At 46.1% G+C, this 19073-nt stretch overlaps 1 protein-coding gene across 1 annotated transcript; it reads left to right on the forward strand.

The window, feature by feature from the left end:
* Positions 1-1353: 1353 nt before the first annotated feature.
* Prkab2 (protein kinase AMP-activated non-catalytic subunit beta 2) lies at positions 1354-16394 on the forward strand. The gene is made up of 8 exons (XM_090334168.1): positions 1354-1420; positions 1815-1989; positions 7595-7761; positions 8855-8948; positions 9551-9671; positions 10899-11032; positions 11691-11759; positions 13876-16394. Exons 2-8 carry the CDS (start codon positions 1837-1839, stop codon positions 13951-13953), a joined length of 816 nt encoding a protein of 271 aa, XP_090190294.1. The 5' UTR covers positions 1354-1420; positions 1815-1836; the 3' UTR covers positions 13954-16394.
* Positions 16395-19073: the final 2679 nt, after the last annotated feature.

The raw sequence follows: 19073 nt of genomic DNA on the forward strand, positions 1-19073 counted from the left end.
TGATGAAAAATGAATAAATATGCAGACAATACAGAATTTTGAGCAATTTGTGGTAAAATTACATTTTCTTTCTGTAAACTGTCTTTGGTTAAGAGTCAGACCGTGAGTTCATAAGAAACAGAGCAGATACAAGTGCATTTTCAACTTAGTAATACTGAAGCAAACTTCTCAACCAAAGTTGCTCTGTTCTCTCAGACAGGGTGGCTTCCCAGTTTTCTTGTCACTAAGCATACTGTCAGATCCCGTTGAAAGGTGAACAATATTCACTCTACAAATGCTTGCTAAAAGCTTCCTCTGCACAAGGTGTGAGAAAAACTGTACAAGAATCCAATTTTGAGGCTGGACACCAGTGGCTCGCTCTTCTCATCCTAGCTTCTTAGGAGGTTGAGATCTCAGAATCTTAGTTCAAGGTCAGCATAGGACAGCAACATCCTCGACATCCTCCAATTAACCAGCAAAATGCTGGAAGTGGAGCATGGCTTAAGTGGAAGAGTGCCAAAACTGAGCAAAAGGGCTAAGCTCAGACTCCGGTATCTGAGTTTAAGCCTCAGTATTGGCACGCATGTGCACACACACACTGACACACACACACACACACCTTCTGGATTCACTCCTTAGCAGATGTCAAAGCAGAACTTGTCACCGTTTAATGCGGCTCTGTAATTGCATTTCTGCACGTAGGGGCTTCTACTTCGCTAACTGGCTCCCAGGTGATAAACTCCCGTCCGTTCCCCCCCGCCCCCCACCGGAGAGTTGTCCTTACTCTTTTTGCACCTTTCCAGGACCCGGGAGTAAAGAGCCGGAGTGCGCGGAAGTGAGGAGAGAAGGGAGAAGAACGAGGAGAAAGAAGAGGGCCGGACCGAGGTGGGGGGGGGGGAAAGTGGGGAAAGGGAGCGGGGCCGGAGGGGGCTGGAGTGGGGAGGAGGGCGCAGCCCCACCCCGCCCAGAAGCAGCCCGGGCCAGCCCCGCCCTCGTCCCGCCCCTGCGCCGCTGGCACCCAGGCCCCGCCCTCGTCCCGCCCCGCCCTGCGTCACCAAGACTCCGCCCTCGTCCCACGCTGTCCACACTGCCGGCACGTAAGCCTCGCCCTGGTTCCCGCGCCCAGCCTGCACCTCGGCCACGCCTTCATCCCGCCCCGCCCCGCCCCGCCCCCTCGCGCTGCCGGCACCCAGGCCCCGCCCCCTCGGAGGACGAGCTCGCTGAGGCACCATCGAGGCCACGCCGGCTAGAGCGGCGGGCGGCGGTGGGGAGCCCGGGAGCTCCGGGGGGCGGGCCCCGTGCCGCGGGCCTCGTAGCCATTTTAGGAGGAAACCCACACCGCTCCCCGGGGCGCGGCTTCAATTTCAACAACTTTATTGGCTCCCTCACTTGCAGCACAGCCCTCGCGTCGCGGCCCGGGAGCGGGAGTGCGGCTCGGGAGGTGAGCGGGCGGCGGGGTCCCCTCCGGGCGCCCGTGCAGAGCCGGGGCGTGCCCGGTGGGCACGGGGTGGTGGGAACCCCGGGCGCGGTATTGGGGAATCCCAGGGCGGGGGCTGTCATGGAGCCCCGGGCGTGGGCAGTGGGAACCCCGAGGCGAGGGCTGAGGGGACCCCGGGGCGGGGCTGGCCGAGACTCTGAGGCGAGGGCAGCGGGAACCCCGAGTGGGGTTGGCGGGGACCCCGGGGCGGAGCTGGCCGAGACCCGGAGGCGGGGGGCTCCCCGGGGGATGGCGGTCGCGGCGGGGTTCCCTCGGGGCGCCCGCGCAAGGCCGGGGCGGGCGGCCTGACGCGCGGCGGTGTCCCCGCCGGGCGGCTCCGCGCCGCGCTGCGCCGCAGGTGCCGGGCTCCAGCCGCAGCCATGGGGAACACCAGCAGCGAGCGGGCGTCCGGGGAGCGGCACGGCGCCAAGGCGGCCCGCGCCGAGGCCGGCGGCTCGGGCGCCGGCAAGGAGCACAGGATCATGGTGGGGAGCACCGACGACCCCAGCGTCTTCAGCCTGCCCGACGCCAGGGTAAGGTCCCCGCGTTGCGGCGCGCTCCCACCGCGGGGGCTCCGGCCTGGCTCCCCCCACCCCAACTCGGAGAGGAATTTGAGGAGCCCTCATGGGATGGAGAGGCCGGGTCTTGGTTTCCCCCCGGCGCCCGGCCGGCGGCCACAGGGTTAGAATAGAGACACGACCCCGGACTCCCGTCGGGGGTCTGGGTCCCCCCTTCTAAAGTGCTGGCCGACCTTACAGATGGGAAACTTCAGAGAGGGACAGCCCCTCGGTCCATTTCTCCACCTTGGCCTTAAAATGGTCAGATACGTTATTACGTTATTTTCTCTATGTATCATAGTGTGTGTGTGTGTGTGTGTGTGTGTGTGTGTGTGTGTACCCTCGGTACTGAGTCTTGGACTCAAATCACAGACTAAAGATCTTGTCATTAAAAAGTAATGGGCTCTGCCCTCAGCTTTTTCACTCAAGGCACTCTACCACTTGAGCCATACACAGCTCCACTTCTGTGTGTGTGTGTGTGTGTGTGTAATTGAAGATAGAAATCTCAGGGATTTTCCTGCCCAGGCTGCCTTCCAACAGCGATCCTCAGATCTCAGCGTGAGCCTCCCTGTGCCCAGAAATCTGTGTATCATTTTTTAAAAATCTTCTAGTGGCTCTGCACTCAGGATCTCCCTCCCTTTTGGCTATAAGTTGACAACACTTGTTTAGTTTGCCTTGTTTGGGGGGGGATCGATGAAGTCATTTGGTAACTGGCTCCTATGCACTACAGTTGTGGTAGCTGAGCCCTAGCAGGTCTCAAACCAGCCACTTCTCCTGTGGAAAAGCAGTGCTCCGATTCCTGCACTCCTCAGTAGCTCAAAACGATTTCGTGGGTGGGAGAACCCCACAGCCACCCCGATCAGGGGTAACTTGTGTTCACACTAAAGAAAAGGCAAATGGAAGTATCAGCAGTATAGGTACTGTGCTATACAGTTCGTGCCAGTATTGGGGAATGAAGTCAGGGCCTTGTCCTCTTGCTTGGCTTCTTTAAAAGCACAGATTGATGCCCTACCCCTTGAACCACAGCTCTACTTTTGTCTTCTTACTATTTAATTGGAAATAGTCTCTTGGAACTTGTCTGCCCAGACTAGACTGGCTTCAGATCTCAGCCTCCTGAGTAACCAGGATTTCAAACTTAAATCACCAGCTCTGTGCCACAGTTTCTAGTCACAGTTTAAACTAGTTACACTCTCAATATTAGATACAGTTACCTCCTCAGATAGTCTGGGGGCAGAGTAGAAAAAAAATAGAGAAGATTAGAATGTGTTACATCCCTTCCCTTCCTTTCCCTTCCTCTCTTCTTCCTTCCTTCCCACCATCCTGGGGCTTGAACTCAGGGCCTGGGCCCCATCCTTGAGCTGCTTTTGCTCAAAGCTAGCACTCTACCACTTGAGCCACAGCACAACTTCTGTTTTTTTTCTGTTTATGTGGTTCTGAGGAACGGAACCCAGGGCTTCGTGCATACTAGGAAAACACTTACCATTAAGCCAGAGTCCCAGCCCTGTGTTGGATTATTTCTTAATTGGATCACTTCCCTGCTGATCTGAAAATACTGTGTGTGTGTGTGTGTGTGTGTGTGTGTGTGTGTGTGTGTGTGTGTGTGTGTGTGTGTGTGTGTGTGTACTGGGGCTTAATCTCGCCTGGGTGCTGTCCCTGAGCTTTTGCCCTCAAGGCTGATGCTTTACCACTTGTGTCACAGCTCCATTTTCTGGCCTGGCTTCAAACCACTGTCTCAGCCTCCTGAATAGGATTACAAGCATAAGCTACTGGCACTTGGGTATTAGATAAAATACTTTAGTGTGCCACCTTGGTAGTACATGAAATTTGGATTCTTTGTTAATTTCTTGGAAACCTACTTGAGAATATCATCACTTGGAAATTATTTTCCATTCCTTTTTTTCCCCCTCTCTTTCCCAGCTCAGGGTTTCTTCCTCATCGTTTGGGCTATCTATCCTGTCATCTGAATTTACTTCTTCAAAACTCTCTCAGGATGATAAGGCCTTGTAGTGATTTTCCCCTATTCCTAACATCGATGACTCAGGATTTAAGTACACTCATCCTGTTACCGCAGTCATTGGTGTCCTGAATAAAAGCTAGATTGCTCAGTGTGTGACTCGGGGCCTATTTAGATAATTCTTTCCTTCACCTCCATCCATCTGGCCATGTGTGAAATAAGAAAACAGGATCCAATACCTCCTAAGGTGTCATCCAGACTCTTAACGTCCACATCTTCAAACTGTAATTTGATTTGCAGTTTGCTTCTTAGTGGTTTTGATGACCTCTCACTTGGAGTAAACAATCTTTCTGTTAGTAGCTACCACAGAAATGTCAGGTCATAAGCAGAAGGGCTTTGCTCCAGAGCTAGGCATATTAATAGTTTGTACTTTCAAATCCTAGACTGAAAATCCTGTCATTAAAAAGTAATAGAGTCCACATTGCTTTCCATAGCCTCCTTTTTCTTTGGCCCAAAGGACTAGTTGTTAATTGGTTCTGTTCTGCATTAGAGTCACTGAGACTTATTTAAATACTTCATGGAATATTTGTAACATAAAGGAGTACAGTATAATGAATTTTCTATACCTGCTACCCAGTTTAAACAGTGACCAAATAATGAATGAATGTCTGTCATCTATGCCCAACTACTCCCCTCCTTCAGCCAGTAGTTTGAAGCAACATTGTAAGAACATTGTAAGAAATAACATCTGTGAACCTTTTAGGTTTTAACTCAAAAGAAGAGAGGCTTTTTTGTTTGTTATTTGTTCATTTATTTCAGCTTGATCAAGTACTGTTACCTGGGAAGTGGGTTTTTTTTTTTCCGCCAGTCTGTGGACTTGAGGCTTGAACTCAGGACCTGGGTACTGGTCCTGAAGTTTCTCAAGGCTAGCACTCTATCACTTGAGCCATAGTACCACTTCCAGCTTTTTCTATATATGTGGTACTGAGGAATTGAACCCAGGGCTTCATGCGTGCTAGGCAAGCACTCTACCACTAGGTCACGCTCCCAGCCCACCTGGGAAGCATTTTTAATAAGTATGCCCCAAGACTCTATATCTGAATTAGAATTTGAGGCTTATTCTAACGTATTAGAATATATAGTTGAGAAGATATATACATATATATATATACATATATATATATATACATATATATATATATATATATAGTTCTCATGCAGCCAGTTAAGCAGAGAGCTTTGTTTTGAGAATACAGAGAAACAAGGCTCTGTCTTAAGCCATCTCCCCTGAGTGATATGATGTAGAAATCACTTGATTTTTCGATTTACTCTATCAGATGTTCCTGGTTTCTCACACTGCAGTTTTGAGAAATATCAGAAAACATTAGGAAAGGTAGACTTTTCCACTTTGGGAAGAAAGTTGTAATGAAAAAAGTTTTTTAGCCCACCTTTTGTTTGGTAATAATATTTTCTTTTGGATTTTGAGGCAGGGTCTCTATGTAGAGCAGGCTAGCCTAGAACTCAAGGTCTTGCTTCAGCCCTGTGTGCAGGTATTACAGAAGTATACTAATGAACCTGGTCCCTTAGTCATATTTTGACTTAATATTGTACAGTCGTATTTACCTATTGTTTTGTCCCTATAAATCAGCCTGAAGTAGAAGTTAAAACGCACTTTCTGGGCCAGGAGCGTGGCCTACTCGTAGGTTTGATTCTCCAGTACCACATATACACCCGGAAGTAGTGCTATGGCTCAAGTGGTAGAACGCTAGCTTTGAGAAAACTCAAGGACAGTGCCCAGGCCCTGAGTTCAAGCCCCAGACTGGAAAAAAAATTTCTATAAAGGGCCAGATAATGTTTTAGATCATTGGTCATTCAGACCATTTCTGTCACAACTGTTTTCTTCTATCGATGGCACAGGAAAACAGCTGTAGATAGTAAATAAATAAATGAGTGTTTACTTACTTTTTTTTTTTCAGTCAGTTGTGGAGCTTGAACTCAGCCTCAGTGCTGTCCCTGAGCTTTTCTGCTCAAAGTTAGTACTCTAACACTTTGAGCCACCGATCCACTCCCAGTTCTGTGGTGGTTAATTGGAAATAAGAGTTACATGGCCTTTCCTGCCCAGGCTGGCTTCGAACTGTGATCTTCAGATCTCAACCTGAGTCGGTAGGATTACTGACATGTGAGCCACCAGTGCCTGGTTTTGTTGTAGCTATTAAAACAAGACTTATTTGGAAGCATTTGCTTCTTTGGCTGAAGTTTGCCAGCTCCTGGTCTAAAGGAAGCTAATGAACAGAAGTGAAGAAGTTATTGTTTTTTCAGAATTCCATAAATCTCACTCACTTAATGATGACAGTTTTTGTTAAAGGAATGTGTGTGTGTGAGCCAGTGTGTAGCAGTACTAGGGCTTGAGCTCAAGACCGTGCTGTACTTTTCTTGCTTAGCTTTTTCACTCAAGTCTGGTGCCCTGCCACTTGATCTACACTTCCACTCCTGGAGTTTTGCTGGTTAATATGAGATAAAAAGTTTCTTGGAATTTCCTGTCTGGGCTGGCATTAGGCCAAGATCCTCAGAGCTCAGCTTTCTAAATAGCTAGGGTTATATTCCTGAGCCACCAGCACTACTTGACAAGTTGTTTGATGACCTTTTGCTCTTTGAGACTCCAAAATTACACCCTGAAATAATTACTATAAACTTGGCAAAGGTGAACAAGGAAGTGTCTAACCACTTCCCCAATCTTATGAAATCAGTGATGTTGTCTTCACCTGATTAATCTAATCAGTTATGTTGTTGGCAATCAAACCCAGAGCCTCATCAATGCTAGGAAGGTGCTACATCACTGCACCAGTCCTTAGAATTTTAATATTAGATGTTCTTCTTCTGGCATCATTGAGGATTGAACCCACAGCCTCACACATGTTAAACAAGTGCTCTACCACTTGACCCATACCTGAAGTCTATAAGTTTTTAATTTTTCATGTCCCGTTATATCATATATGAGCTAAATTAGTTTATGAATACTTATAAATTTAGTTTCAGTAACTCCCATCACAACTGATAACAGAGTTGTTTATACTTGCCTTAGTATAGACTTAAAAGGACCACCTTCGTTTTCTTTTGTTCTTTTTAACACTGTCACTGAGGCTTAAACTGAGGGCTTGGCATTGTCTCTTTAACTTTTTGGTTCATGGCTTGTGCTCTACCACTTGAACCACAGTTCTACTGTGGCCTATTGCTATTTAATTGGAGATTTTGAGTCTCCTAGGTTTGTCTACCAGGCTGGCCTCCAACTTTGCTCTTCAAATCTCAGTCTCTTGCATAGCTAGGATGACAGGCGGGGGAGCCACAGGTTATCTAGTGAGTAAGGTAAATCTGGGATTGTGGAAGGGAGAGTGATGTGTGCAGGCCTGGAAGTCAGGCTGTGATGTCAGCCACATTTGAGCATAAGTCACTGGACCGCTTTGGTTTTCTATTAGTTCTTTTCTAGAATTTGTTCCACATATACCTTTTAAGGCTTATCTCCCATAGCTCAAGCCTAGTACCCCTTTCTGCCCTAGGAAAGCAAGTGACCTTTTAAGAATTCTCGGGTCACGATTTATTATTCTAGGGATGACCTGCTCCTTCTTACAGCTCCCTGGGGACAAAGAGTTTGTATCCTGGCAGCAGGATTTGGACGACTCTGTAAAGCCCACCCACCAGGCCCGGCCCACGGTTATCCGCTGGTCTGAAGGAGGCAAAGAGGTCTTCATCTCTGGGTCCTTCAACAATTGGAGCACCAAGATTCCACTGATTAAGAGGTGAAGAGAAGTGTCTTGGTTGAGTCTACAGGGTCCAGGAATTGAGACCTGATTCCCTTCCTTAGAAGAGACACCAGGCCTCAGAGGAATTTGGTGATACTCCAGTGGGGGGGGGGTGTCCTTTGAAATTGGGTTCTGCAGCCTTTTCTGTGGTTGGAGGAAGCTGTCTGAACTAGCTGCGTTCTGTTGCTCTGCTTTCTGTACTGTGTGTGTGTGTGTGTGTGTGTGTGTGTGTGTGTGTGTGTGCGCGTGCGTGCGCGCGCGCATGCGTGCGTGTGCCTGTGTGGATGCGTGTGCGAGTGCATGCCTATATTGGGACCTGAACTTGGAGCCTAGGCACTGTTCCTTAGGTTTTTTTCTGGCTCAAGTCTGGTATTCTACCACTTGAGCTACACTTCCATTTCTGGCTTTTTCACTGGGTAATTGGAGATAAGGATCTCATGGGCTTTAATGCCCTGGTTGGCTTCAAACAAGGATCTTCAGATCTCAGCCTCCTGATAGCTAGCATTACAGGCTTGAGCCACTGGCACTGGCTAATTTTTGTACTTCTGACTTTACAGTGTTGACGTTCTGCGAAGTAAGCCTTTAATGTCTTGTAAAGCAATAGTGAATTGTCCTGGTGGTTAGAGTAGTCCATTGGACCATAGGTCAGATGACAGAAGAGGCTCACTCACCCTTCTGTGAAAAGAGTACCACATGGTGCTTAATGTTCATGTATGCATTTATTTTGTGGTGCTGGGTATTAAACCCAGGACCTCACATGTGTGAGCCAGTTCTACCACTTGAGTTATCCTCCTTCCCTTTGTAGTGTTTTTGTATGTTGAACCTACCTGCTACCCTATGTGTACTTGTGAATAATCCATTGGAACAAAATAGCTGACTGCTGTTTTAAGCAAAGTTTTAGGAAGATGTCAACAAATACATGCCAAGGAGATGCAGAAAGGAGACTGATCTCTGCACTATTTGTACCTGAGGGCTGCATGGTTTAGAAATGTGGCAGGCCATTGGCATGATTCTATGATTGCCATTTGTGTTTATACATTGTATTTTCTAAAAGGAACCTGGTCTGTTGACCGTCTTCTTTCTTCTGCAGCCATAATGACTTCGTTGCCATCCTGGACCTCCCAGAGGGGGAGCACCAGTACAAGTTCTTTGTGGATGGGCAGTGGGTTCATGACCCAGCCGAGGTAAGGCCCTTCATCTCCAGAGAGCCACTGACTCAGTAGCATCCTTCAGCCATTCTTCCTGTCAGACTGACAGGCAACAGCTCTCCTGTGATAGAGGGTCTCTCTGTCTCTATCTCTCTTGCTCTTCCTTTGTCTGTCTCTGTCTGTCTCTCACCTGCACCAGGGCTTGACTTGGGCCTTTTTGCTTCGTATACTTCCATGCTTGCGTGGTACTACCACTTGAGCCACATCTTCAGGATGGCTTTTTGCTGGTTCATTGGAGATAGAACTTTTCAGCCTGGGCTGCCTCCGACTTTAATCGTCTGGATCTCAGCCTCCTGAGTATAGTAGGATTACACATGTGAACCACTAGTTCCTCTCTTGATGAAAGATGGAGGTGCTATTATTGTTTTGGGGGTGGTAAGAGTGATACACAGAGGGGTTGTAGTTACATAAAGAAGGCAGTGAGTACATTTCTTGCCCAACGTTGTAGCCCTCTCCTTCTTTTTCTCCCACTTTGCCTCCCAATAGTTTTTAACTTTTAGTAGAAATGAGGGAGAATGGGGTAGAAAAGATGGATTTGAAAATCCATAATTCATCCATTTTTCTATTCACTGTTTCAGCCTGTGATTACCAGTCAGCTCGGCACGATTAATAATTTGATACATGTGAAGAAATCTGATTTTGAAGTGTTTGATGCTTTAAAGCTAGATTCTATGGAAAGCTCTGAGACAGCTTGTCGAGGTACTTTTGCAGTATTTGATTTCTTACTGTATCTTGTAATGCATATTTCTCCAAAAAGAGTTTCTTGTTTGTTTTTATGTTTCCATTTATTTTCGGGAAACTTCTGAATCTTGTGTTTATATAAACACACAGAAAGAGAACTGTCATGAAAGTCTTAGCTATTGCAGCTCCCCTTTATTTCAGATGATGGTCTCTACTTTCTAGTTTGTCTTTTAGAGCCCACAAGAAGCCTGTAGTTTTTAAGCTATGGCTCAGGTTTTCTGTTAGCATTTGCTCTGATCTCCACCTTGGTGATGTCACCCAGCAGATGCTAGCCATGCCTGGATGTCTAACTAAGCTGCCAGAGATTTATGTTGTCAATTGAAGAGTTCAGGTCCATAGTTTTATGACTCTCCTTGGTAGTAAGTTGAAAAACTAAACACAATTCTGAATGCAACTGAAGCTTTATGTTTGGCTTAAAACCGATTAGAACCCATTTTATTAAGGCAGCTACACTCATGTGACATCTAGCCATTAATGTGACTTTGAGAAAATCACTTAGCCCATTTGTGGGATTTTTTGTTTGTTTTTTGCCAGTCCTGTGGCCTGAACGCAGGACCTAACCACTGTCCTTGGGCTTTCTCAAGGCTAGAGCTCCACTACACCACTTCCGGCTTTTTCTATGTATGTGGTACTGAGGAATCGAACCCAGGTCTTTGTGCGTGGTAGGCAAGCACTCTACCACTAGGCCAAACTCCCAGCCTCAATTTGTGGGGTTTTAAATTTTGCTTTTTATCTGTATGTGTGCCAGTAATGTGGCTTGAACTCAGGGCCTCAGTACTGTCCCTTAGCTCTTTCACTCAAGGCTAGTGCTGTCACTTGAGCCACAACTTTACTTTTTGCCAGTTAATTGGTGGTCGGAGCCTAACACACTTTTCCTCCTAGGCTAGCTTGAAACTGATCCTCAGCCTTCTGAGTCACTGAGATTACAGGCAGGGGCTACCAGCGCTCAGCTTGGACCCCTCACCTCATCTCTTCATGATCTCATGTGGCCATGTTAAGGAACTTCCTACTTTATGTCCTGCATTTTCCTTTTGCTACTTGAAATTGTAAGCCTACTAGATCACAAGCTTCCGATCTGTCGCATTCATACATATACATACATATATACATATGTACATCTTGTGTATTTATATTACTGGCCATGTATTTCCAACTTTCCTTGACATTTTTGTCAATACCTTTCAGATCTTTCCAGCTCACCCCCAGGGCTATATGGTCAAGAAGTGTACGTGTTTCGATCTGAGGAGAGGTTTAAATCCCCACCCATCCTCCCGCCTCACCTCCTCCAGGTTATTCTTAACAAGGACACCAATATTTCTGTGAGTATCGCAGAATATTACTAGAGCATTTGGAAATCTCTAGGGTGTTTGGTTCAAATTTCAGTAACCCTACAATTTGGGATTATTACACTGGTGTGTTGAGATTATAAATCATATACATATTAGTAACATCTATTTCCTTTTTGCAAGGTTGAATTATGCCTTTTTTAGCTCTCTATATCAAAATTTGCAGTTGTCTCTGTTCCTAATAAAATCTGAACCAAACTATGCTAGAACCAATTTAACGATTCCTTTTCCAACACAAGATAAAAGAGGAGTACTTATCACTTGGGAATATACAAAATTCTTGGTTTTGTTTGTTTTTGTGTTGGTATTGTTAGCTTTAACTCAGGGCTTTGAGCTCTTGCTAGCTTTTTTGCTCAAGGTTGGTACTCCACCACTTGAGCCACACCTCCTTTCCAATTTTTTGTTGGCTATTTGGAGATAAAGAGTCTTGGATTTTTCTCTCCAGGCTGGCTTTGAACCAGGATCCTCAGAGCTCAGCCTCCTGAGTGGCTTGTGGTTATTGGCATAAGCCACTGGCACCAGCTAGAGCCCTTTACAACCTCAGAGAACCGTGAGGAAAGATGAAGTATTTGTGAAATGGTGTGCATAGGTGTCTGTGTTCTTAATCCCTTTGGTGGTGGTTGTTTCTCAGTGTGACCCTGCCTTGCTGCCTGAGCCCAACCATGTCATGCTGAACCATCTCTATGCACTGTCCATTAAGGTAAGAGCCTGCCTGGTTCTCGTGGCCCCTGAGATGAGAGGGTACGGGGCACAGGGTAGGTGGTTTTAAATATCAGCCTTTGTATTTGTGTCTGGCTAGCTGAATTGCCCAGTGACTTGAATGGCCTCTTCTTTCCCCTGTTTTCTCTTTAGGTGGCTAGAATTGCTATATTACTTCCTTAAATAATAGTCCATAGCTATAGGATCTGAGTGGAAGGAAAATCAGGTTTCGCTTCCGGTTCACCAAATGACTGAAGGAAATAGTAAATTGAGCTCTTTTAGGTGCCCAGTCATATCCACCTTTATGATAAATAAAGAAGAAATGCAAACAGATTTGTCCTAGTCCCTCCAGCTCTAGAGCCAGTCCTCTTTAGTTTTTCTGTTGTGTAGTCTGGGTTGAAAATACCTCTTCTGCCTATCTTCTCTGTCTGTGTGGTTTCCAGTACAGTTATTATAGTCTGTTTAGGTTAGCCAGGCTGGTCAGAAATGCTGAGTTGAAGTGTATATATTGAATGTTGCATTCCCCAAGATTCTGAACCCATGCATCCAGAAAGAGCAACAGTACTGCTTCTTTCGGTTAAGTGGCTTGTATTTTTTATATGTGCAGCTAGATGCAGAAAATCACTGATTGGCCTTAATGTTAATACATAAAATTTTTAAAATATAGAACTTGAGTTTTATTTATTTATTCAAGCCCCAATCCTGGGGCTTGAACTCAGGGTCTGGGCACTGTCCTTGGGTTTTCTCAAGGATAGCACTTTACCACTTGAGCCACAGCACTATTTTCAGCCTTTTCTGTGTTTGTGGTACCGAGGGCATGAACCCAGGGCTTCATGCATGCTAGGCAGGCACTCTACCACTAGACCACATTCCCAGCCCTTGAGTTTTATTTTCATAATGACTTTGTGAGACATTACTTTTAACTTCTGTTTTATAGATAAACTAATTGCCAGGAAGTAGCAGAGCCAGAATCGTGATCTGGTCCTCTGGTCCTGACTCCATCTTCTCTCCTATGCATTCTGGGGCAAGTCTTTGTCTCATCTGTCCAATTCTATAGAGTTCCTAGAGTTCAGTATCTTTCCTTGCCTCACATTTATTTGCCCTTCTTTAGCTGCATCTACACCAATCAGATTGTTAATCCATTCATTGTGGGTCAGCAAGATGAAGGAAGGCCAGAAGATAAGCTGATTTCTGTATTTGATTTGATTTGCTTCCATTCTCTGGTGTCTCGATACTGAATTTTGCCTTCTGTAACTGATGTCAAGGCCTACCCTATTCTCCTTTGGCACACGCAGTCTTTCACATCGTCTGTACAGTGGTGGTACCTTGTACTCCTCCTTGTTGGCTTGACCTGAGTATTAGGTCTTGATTGTTGTTGTTCAATGAGGGTCTGATCCACCCGACTGCATGGTAGCATAGTTCCCTCCAGGTCAGGAGATTTGGAGTTCATCCCTGGTACTAATGGAAATTAGACCTGTATCAGAGATTAGATCATTTCCCTTTCTTCATATGGTATTTAAGATTTCTTCCTACAAATGGATGCTGGCTTTAAGCCTACTATTAGAATTCAAAGCAAGGAAGAGAACAAGGTAGGTACGCTTTAGTTCTGTGTCCTGTGCTGTGTATTGGAGCCACGTCCCTTGATCTTCATCCTGGAGCCCAAGGCCACCATCGGAACCATGAGGGGTTAACCTTTGTATGACGAAAGGGAGAAAAGGCTTAGGACTTTTAACCTGGCTATCCAAGGCCACAAGTACAGTAAACCACAGGAAGCTGGATTAGAACTGAAGAGATTAGAGGATGCCAGCTTAAGGCCAGCCTAAGGGAAAAAACTTCATGAGATTCCATCTCAACCAGTGTCTGGGCAGAGTGGCGTGTACCTGTTGTCCCAGCCACATGAGGAAGAACAAACAGGAGATCATGATGCAGGCCAGCTTAGGCACGAGGAGATAGTCTATCTCAGTAATACAGCTACGGAGTGGTTCAAGTGAAAGAGTGCAAGGCCCCAGGTTCAACTCAGTGAACTCAGTAAGTAATTGGACAGACTCTGGGCTAGGAAGAGTTGCCAACCCCGAACAAATGCACAATTGAGTTGTGTGTGCTTCTTTCCCTCACAGGACAGTGTGATGGTCCTTAGTGCAACCCACCGCTACAAGAAGAAGTATGTCACCACGCTGTTGTACAAGCCCATCTGAAGACGCACCCCCCACCTCCCCCGAGGCTGGAGTGGGCTCCCTTGCCTTGTCACTGAGCCAGTCTTGTCTCAGACTGGCTGGCTGATTTGCTTTGAGGCTGATGATACGTGTTCAGAGTCTCCACGTGGGAGACTCTGCTTTTTGCATTTGGTTGCAGATGAGAGCTTTATGAGTTCATGGAATTTATTTTAAGATATAAAAACCACATATATGTATATATACATATGAGAGGAAGGCTATGGAGGCCGCCTGGGCCCAGGTTGATGTAGTCTCTCTCCCCTAGACCTGGCTGGGGGAACTGCAGGAAGAAGTATACAGAAAACTTGTTTTCCTCAAGTGAACGAACCGCACACTTGTAGGATCTTAGCTGGGTGGCAGGCCACCAGGCACTCAGCTGGCATCTCCCAGTGAGTGAGGGGTGGACTTGTGTACGTGTCTGCCTCCTCCTGGCTGCTCGCCGCAGGGTACCTTCCCTTGCGTGGCTTGCTGTATCCCCACTGTGTGTAGCGCAGTCTTGTGGTCTTTTATAGGACATCAGGTGTCCTTTTCCCTCTCGTTTCTTCCTTTAATAGCCACTTTCAGATCCCACTCTCCACCACTCTAATGCCAAACTCACTGGGCAAATGACCCTTTGAAAAGTAGTGTGGACTTCCCACATCAGACACCCGGACTGCCAGGGTCTCCTCCTTAGCCCAGACACTTTTTTTTTTTTACTACTCCTTAGCCTCTACTGAGGATAATCTGGCTCACTGTTGTAATCAGGGCCCCAGCTTGGCACATGGCACCTTGTCACAGGTCTTCCCATGTGGCCTGGCCCTGCTTCTGGTTCCAGCAGACAGTTCTGTAGGTAAGTGTGGAACCAGGGAAATCGTTCAGGTCTTTTTTGACATGCCTGTGTTTTTCTTTAATTACAAAAGTAATGTCTTTTCATTGACATTAAGAGTCGATTGAAGAAGTTCAGGCTTTTGCTAAATGGTTCTTCTGATTTTTCTCTCTAGGCTAGGGAAAAGCACAGTTTTAACCTGCTTTGGATACAAGTTCATCCTGTCTCATTTGATACATAGACGAGGTTCAGGAAGAAAGTGTCTCTAGCATGCATAGTTAGAAAAAATATAGTTTTTGCACGAAATGTTAATGAGATAATGTATTTTTCCCTTTTGCCACTTCTTTTGAATTGTGTAGGTGATCAAGTAGTGCCACTGAGTTCTGTTTATGAATTGCAAAGCATTTAGTCCACCTTGGTATTTTGAGATAAAACACTTTCCCCCAGGTATCTTGGCTCTTCCATGTGACAAATGAATGCAAGTCAGACATTCAACCGGGAACAAGGCCAAACTCTTGATGGTTGAGCAAGTCCTTAATGGCTGAAGCCAGCCACGTTGACAGGTACAACAGAGCAGGGGAGCTGCTGCCCTCCCGGCCTGGACACACATGGCAGCACAGTTCTTTTTGGGCTCTATTGCCCTTTTTGATCCGGGGCATGAGGCTGATGAGTGCAGATGGTTTGACAGCCACACAGATGACATAAGTGTTTGGGGTACATTGGCAAAAGGGAAGGCTGCTTTTACCATCCTAGCTCTCTCTACAGCAGACAGACTCTGTGGAGTCTTCCACAGTCCAACTCTCTTTTCAAAGGGTGTGCCATTTCAGAACTCCAGGCTAAGGCCTAGGGTGTTCACCTCAGGACTTCTGTGCTGGGTTGTGCTGGAGGCTTGTTTTTATTCGGTGCCGTTAGGTGAGTGGGCCTCCCAGGTAGATTAAAAACCTTAGTTGCTACCTGAAGACTTTGCTGTTTGCAGATTGCTTGTTGATGACATTGAAACACAGTCTGTGGGTGCAGGAGTTGAAGCGTTCATGTCGCAGAAGTGTCTGGGCAGAGAAAGAGTGGAGTCTCTCAGGCATCTCAGGATTCTGTGAACTGAGTCTGGTCATCTGGAGACGGCTAATTTCTGACTTTCTAGTTGTGTCTGGCTTTGGTGATCCTCAGATCTTCCTAAGCTGGAAACATGCAGAGAGGTCAGTTTCCTAGGTTCTGAAGTAATCTCAGCCAGATGAGGTGGGGAGGGGGAGAGGCAGGGGGAGAGCAACTGGCTATGGGCCCATCCTGCCCCACCCCTCTGTCCTGCTAGTGGTGCCCCTGAGAAACCTGCCCTGGTCTGTCACTAGGAAAGGAGTGGTGGAAAGAAGGTAGCCCAAACTGACCTGTCCTTTGTTCTGGTTAGTTTACAGGACTGTGTATTTTCTGAACAAGAGAGTTTTAAGAAATGCATAAAGAAAAAAAACTTCCGTTTTTCTTTTTTCTTTTTTTTTTTTGACACAAGGAATTCTGCAGTTAAATAAAACCACAGTCCTTAAGGAGGGCTAGGCACGATGTAGAAATAGATACTGAGCTTATGGGAGGAAGAAAGAAGAGCAGTTGAGCTGGAGCTGAAGAGGGATACTAAGAGTACATCTTATCTTAGCCAAAAGTTTGAGAAATGATGTTAGGAAAAATTGGGGTTCAAGTAACTCCAAACTGAAGACATACTCTTCCCCGCCCCCCTCCCCCTTTTATTTTCCTAGCTGGCTTTGAACTATGATCCTCAGATCTCAACTTCCTGAGTAGCAAGGATTCAGGTATGAGCCCCTGGCATCTAGTACATCCTCGCTTTAAGAAATAAAAATCACCATACCTGGTGATATGCCAGGCTCTGGCTTATTGTGCAGAGCTTAGCAGTGTGTGGAATCTCTACTCTTTACCTTCTGTTTCTACCCTAAGCCTTTTTTTCCTGTATTGTGACTTGGTCAGACTTCCTCAGAATCCCAGACCAAACATTTTCCAGATCTAAGTCTCCTCCTGTGTGAGAGGTGGTTTGCAGCGTCCTCAGCCTGGGCTTGGCTGGGCGTTTGTCACTGGGATACTTTGACTAAGTAAGGTAGGCCTGTATGGTAAAGAGTATGCAAGAAGAGAAACAGAGAAGGCCTGGCCAATTCTGCAACCAGGCCTACTACTTTCTTGTAACTAGTTTCAGTCTCTTGTAGTTCTAATGGATCTGACATTAAAAAGAAACTGGAACCAGTGCCCATTTCCCTGCATGCTGCTAAAGTGAAGTGTTTAAAGAAGTTCCATGGTGAGTTTAGATTAATCTGAGAGAGAAATGAAGAAGAAATACCGATAGATTTCCCTCTGGTAACTGGGGAGATAGGGCTTTTAGAATTTTGACCTCAAGAGCCGAGAGCATGGCCTAACAATACAGTTCTTGCCTAGCATGCACGAAGCCCTGGGTTTGATTCCTCAGTACCACATACACAGAAAAAAACGGAAGTGGTGCTGTGGCTCAAGTGGTAGGGCTCTCTAGCCTTGAGAAAGCCCAAGGACAATGCTCAGGCCCTGAGTTCAAGCCCAGGACTGGCAAAAAATAATAAAAGTAAAAATTTTGACCTTATCTAAAAATTATATGCAAGTGTGTGTGTGTGTGTGTGTGTGTGTGTGTGTGTGTGTGTGCGCGCGCGCGTGCATGTGTGCATGTGTGAAATCCAGTCTGTTCTCAGAGACTTCTCTAGCCTCACATTGTGGTGACTTGGGCACAATGTAAATGCAGGGATTCGTGTGTCCCCACATTCTTCTTCCTTGTCTCGGCCAAGCTCTCCCTGTCCATGGGCCAGGAAACCTTTGAAGTCTTGATGGCTCATGTCAATCCCAAGTGCCACTGTCACAGCTGGGGAAATGACTGTCATTTCTGCATTGAGCCTAATGAACATTTTGGAGTGAAAAGCTAATTTTTTAATTATAAGAAAATGGAAAGAACTCATGAATGTGACATGTGAACGCTATTTATGAGCAATGGAATTCCTTTAAGACAATGTTTTGGATTCTTTGTTCATTTTTCTGCTAGTTCTTTGAAGTGAATAAACTTTATTAAAAAGCAAAAAAAAAAAAAAAAAAAAACAGGCAATGGTGGCCCATGGCTGAGTTCTGAGGATCATAGTTGGAAGCCAGCCTGGACAGAAAAGTCCCTGTGAGACTTATTTTCAATTAACCACTCAAAAACTTAGAAATGAAGCTGTGGTTCAAAATGGTAGACTGTTGTCCTTGAGCAATTTTGCTCAAAGCTAGCACGTAGGCCCTGAATTCAAGCCCAACAATTGACCAAAAAACAAAACAAACAAAAACCCTAGTTCCAATGTTAGTCCGAGTTGACCTGAGTTAATTGTGTGTTAACCCAGTGTGTGCAGTATGCACTGTGGGTTTTGTAGTTTTGGGTCAGGCAGTCAGCGAGCATTGTATTAGGAATTGATCACCTTTCTGTAGCCCACTGTGAACTCAGCCAAGTCTCTTCCTGCGGGTGAGACTGGTTTGAGTTTCAGCACGTCAGAGGAGGATTTTTATTTTTAGCTCTGGGTCTGTCATACAAGGAGAAGAGCATCACTAGGAAAGAGTCAAACCCTGGGTGAGAATCTTCCTTTAAATGGTGCTTCTGTAACCTTTAATTCCGAAGTCTGGAGCGGCTGTTCAGTTAGTGCTTCACAAAGGAGTGTGCATTCAGGTACGGATCCTAAACTTTCTCTCCAAGTGTAATTTGTCACTGGCCTCTGACATGCCTGAAAATTGTATAATAAAACAAAAATGTGGGGTGTTTCCATAAAACTTTAATAAAAGTATTACACAGCAATAACACTTGACTTACGGATTATATTGGTAAGATCATTCTGCCTTGAAAATCTTAGATCCCCAAAGAGTGTGAATTGTTGGCAGGGTGCTCAACCCATCAGGCGTCTGAGCTTCCAGGATCCCAGGTGGAAGTCAGTCTGGACAGCAGCCTGTTGAACTCATGTCTCCACCTAACCACCAAAACACCCAAGGTGGTGTTCCAGCACCCAGGCCCTGAGTTCCAGCCCACTTCCATTAATTGGATGAAGGGAGGGGCCATAACGCTGGGTAACAAGTGAAGACCTTCCATCTGCCAGTTCTCTTTATTTCCCATCACCCACCTACAGGAATGCACTCATCCAGTTTCCTAGCTGACTCATTTTGCAGGCTGTCATCCGGACGGGCTCCCCCGCCATCTTAGAGCAAGGCCTGTCAACCTTCCCTGCACTCACTACCTGAGGAAATGGCATGAACGTGGATTCCCACCCAG

The sequence above is a fragment of the Megascapheus bottae genome, chromosome 6, assembly GCF_031878675.1.
Source record: "Megascapheus bottae isolate mThoBot1 chromosome 6, mThoBot2.hap1, whole genome shotgun sequence".
Lineage (NCBI taxonomy): Eukaryota > Metazoa > Chordata > Mammalia > Rodentia > Geomyidae > Megascapheus > Megascapheus bottae.

What these genes read in the sequence shown, in the direction of transcription:
- Prkab2 (XM_090334168.1), top strand. Translation starts at nt 1,837, where the DNA reads ATGGGGAACACCAGCAGCGAGCGGGCGTCCGGGGAGCGGCACGGCGCC. An exon ending in AAGATTCCACTGATTAAGAG is followed by an intron (nt 7,762 to 8,854) that starts GTGAAGAGAAGT and finishes TTTCTTCTGCAG; the next exon opens with CCATAATGACTTCGTTGCCA. An exon ending in ACAAGGACACCAATATTTCT is followed by an intron (nt 11,033 to 11,690) that starts GTGAGTATCGCA and finishes GTTGTTTCTCAG; the next exon opens with TGTGACCCTGCCTTGCTGCC.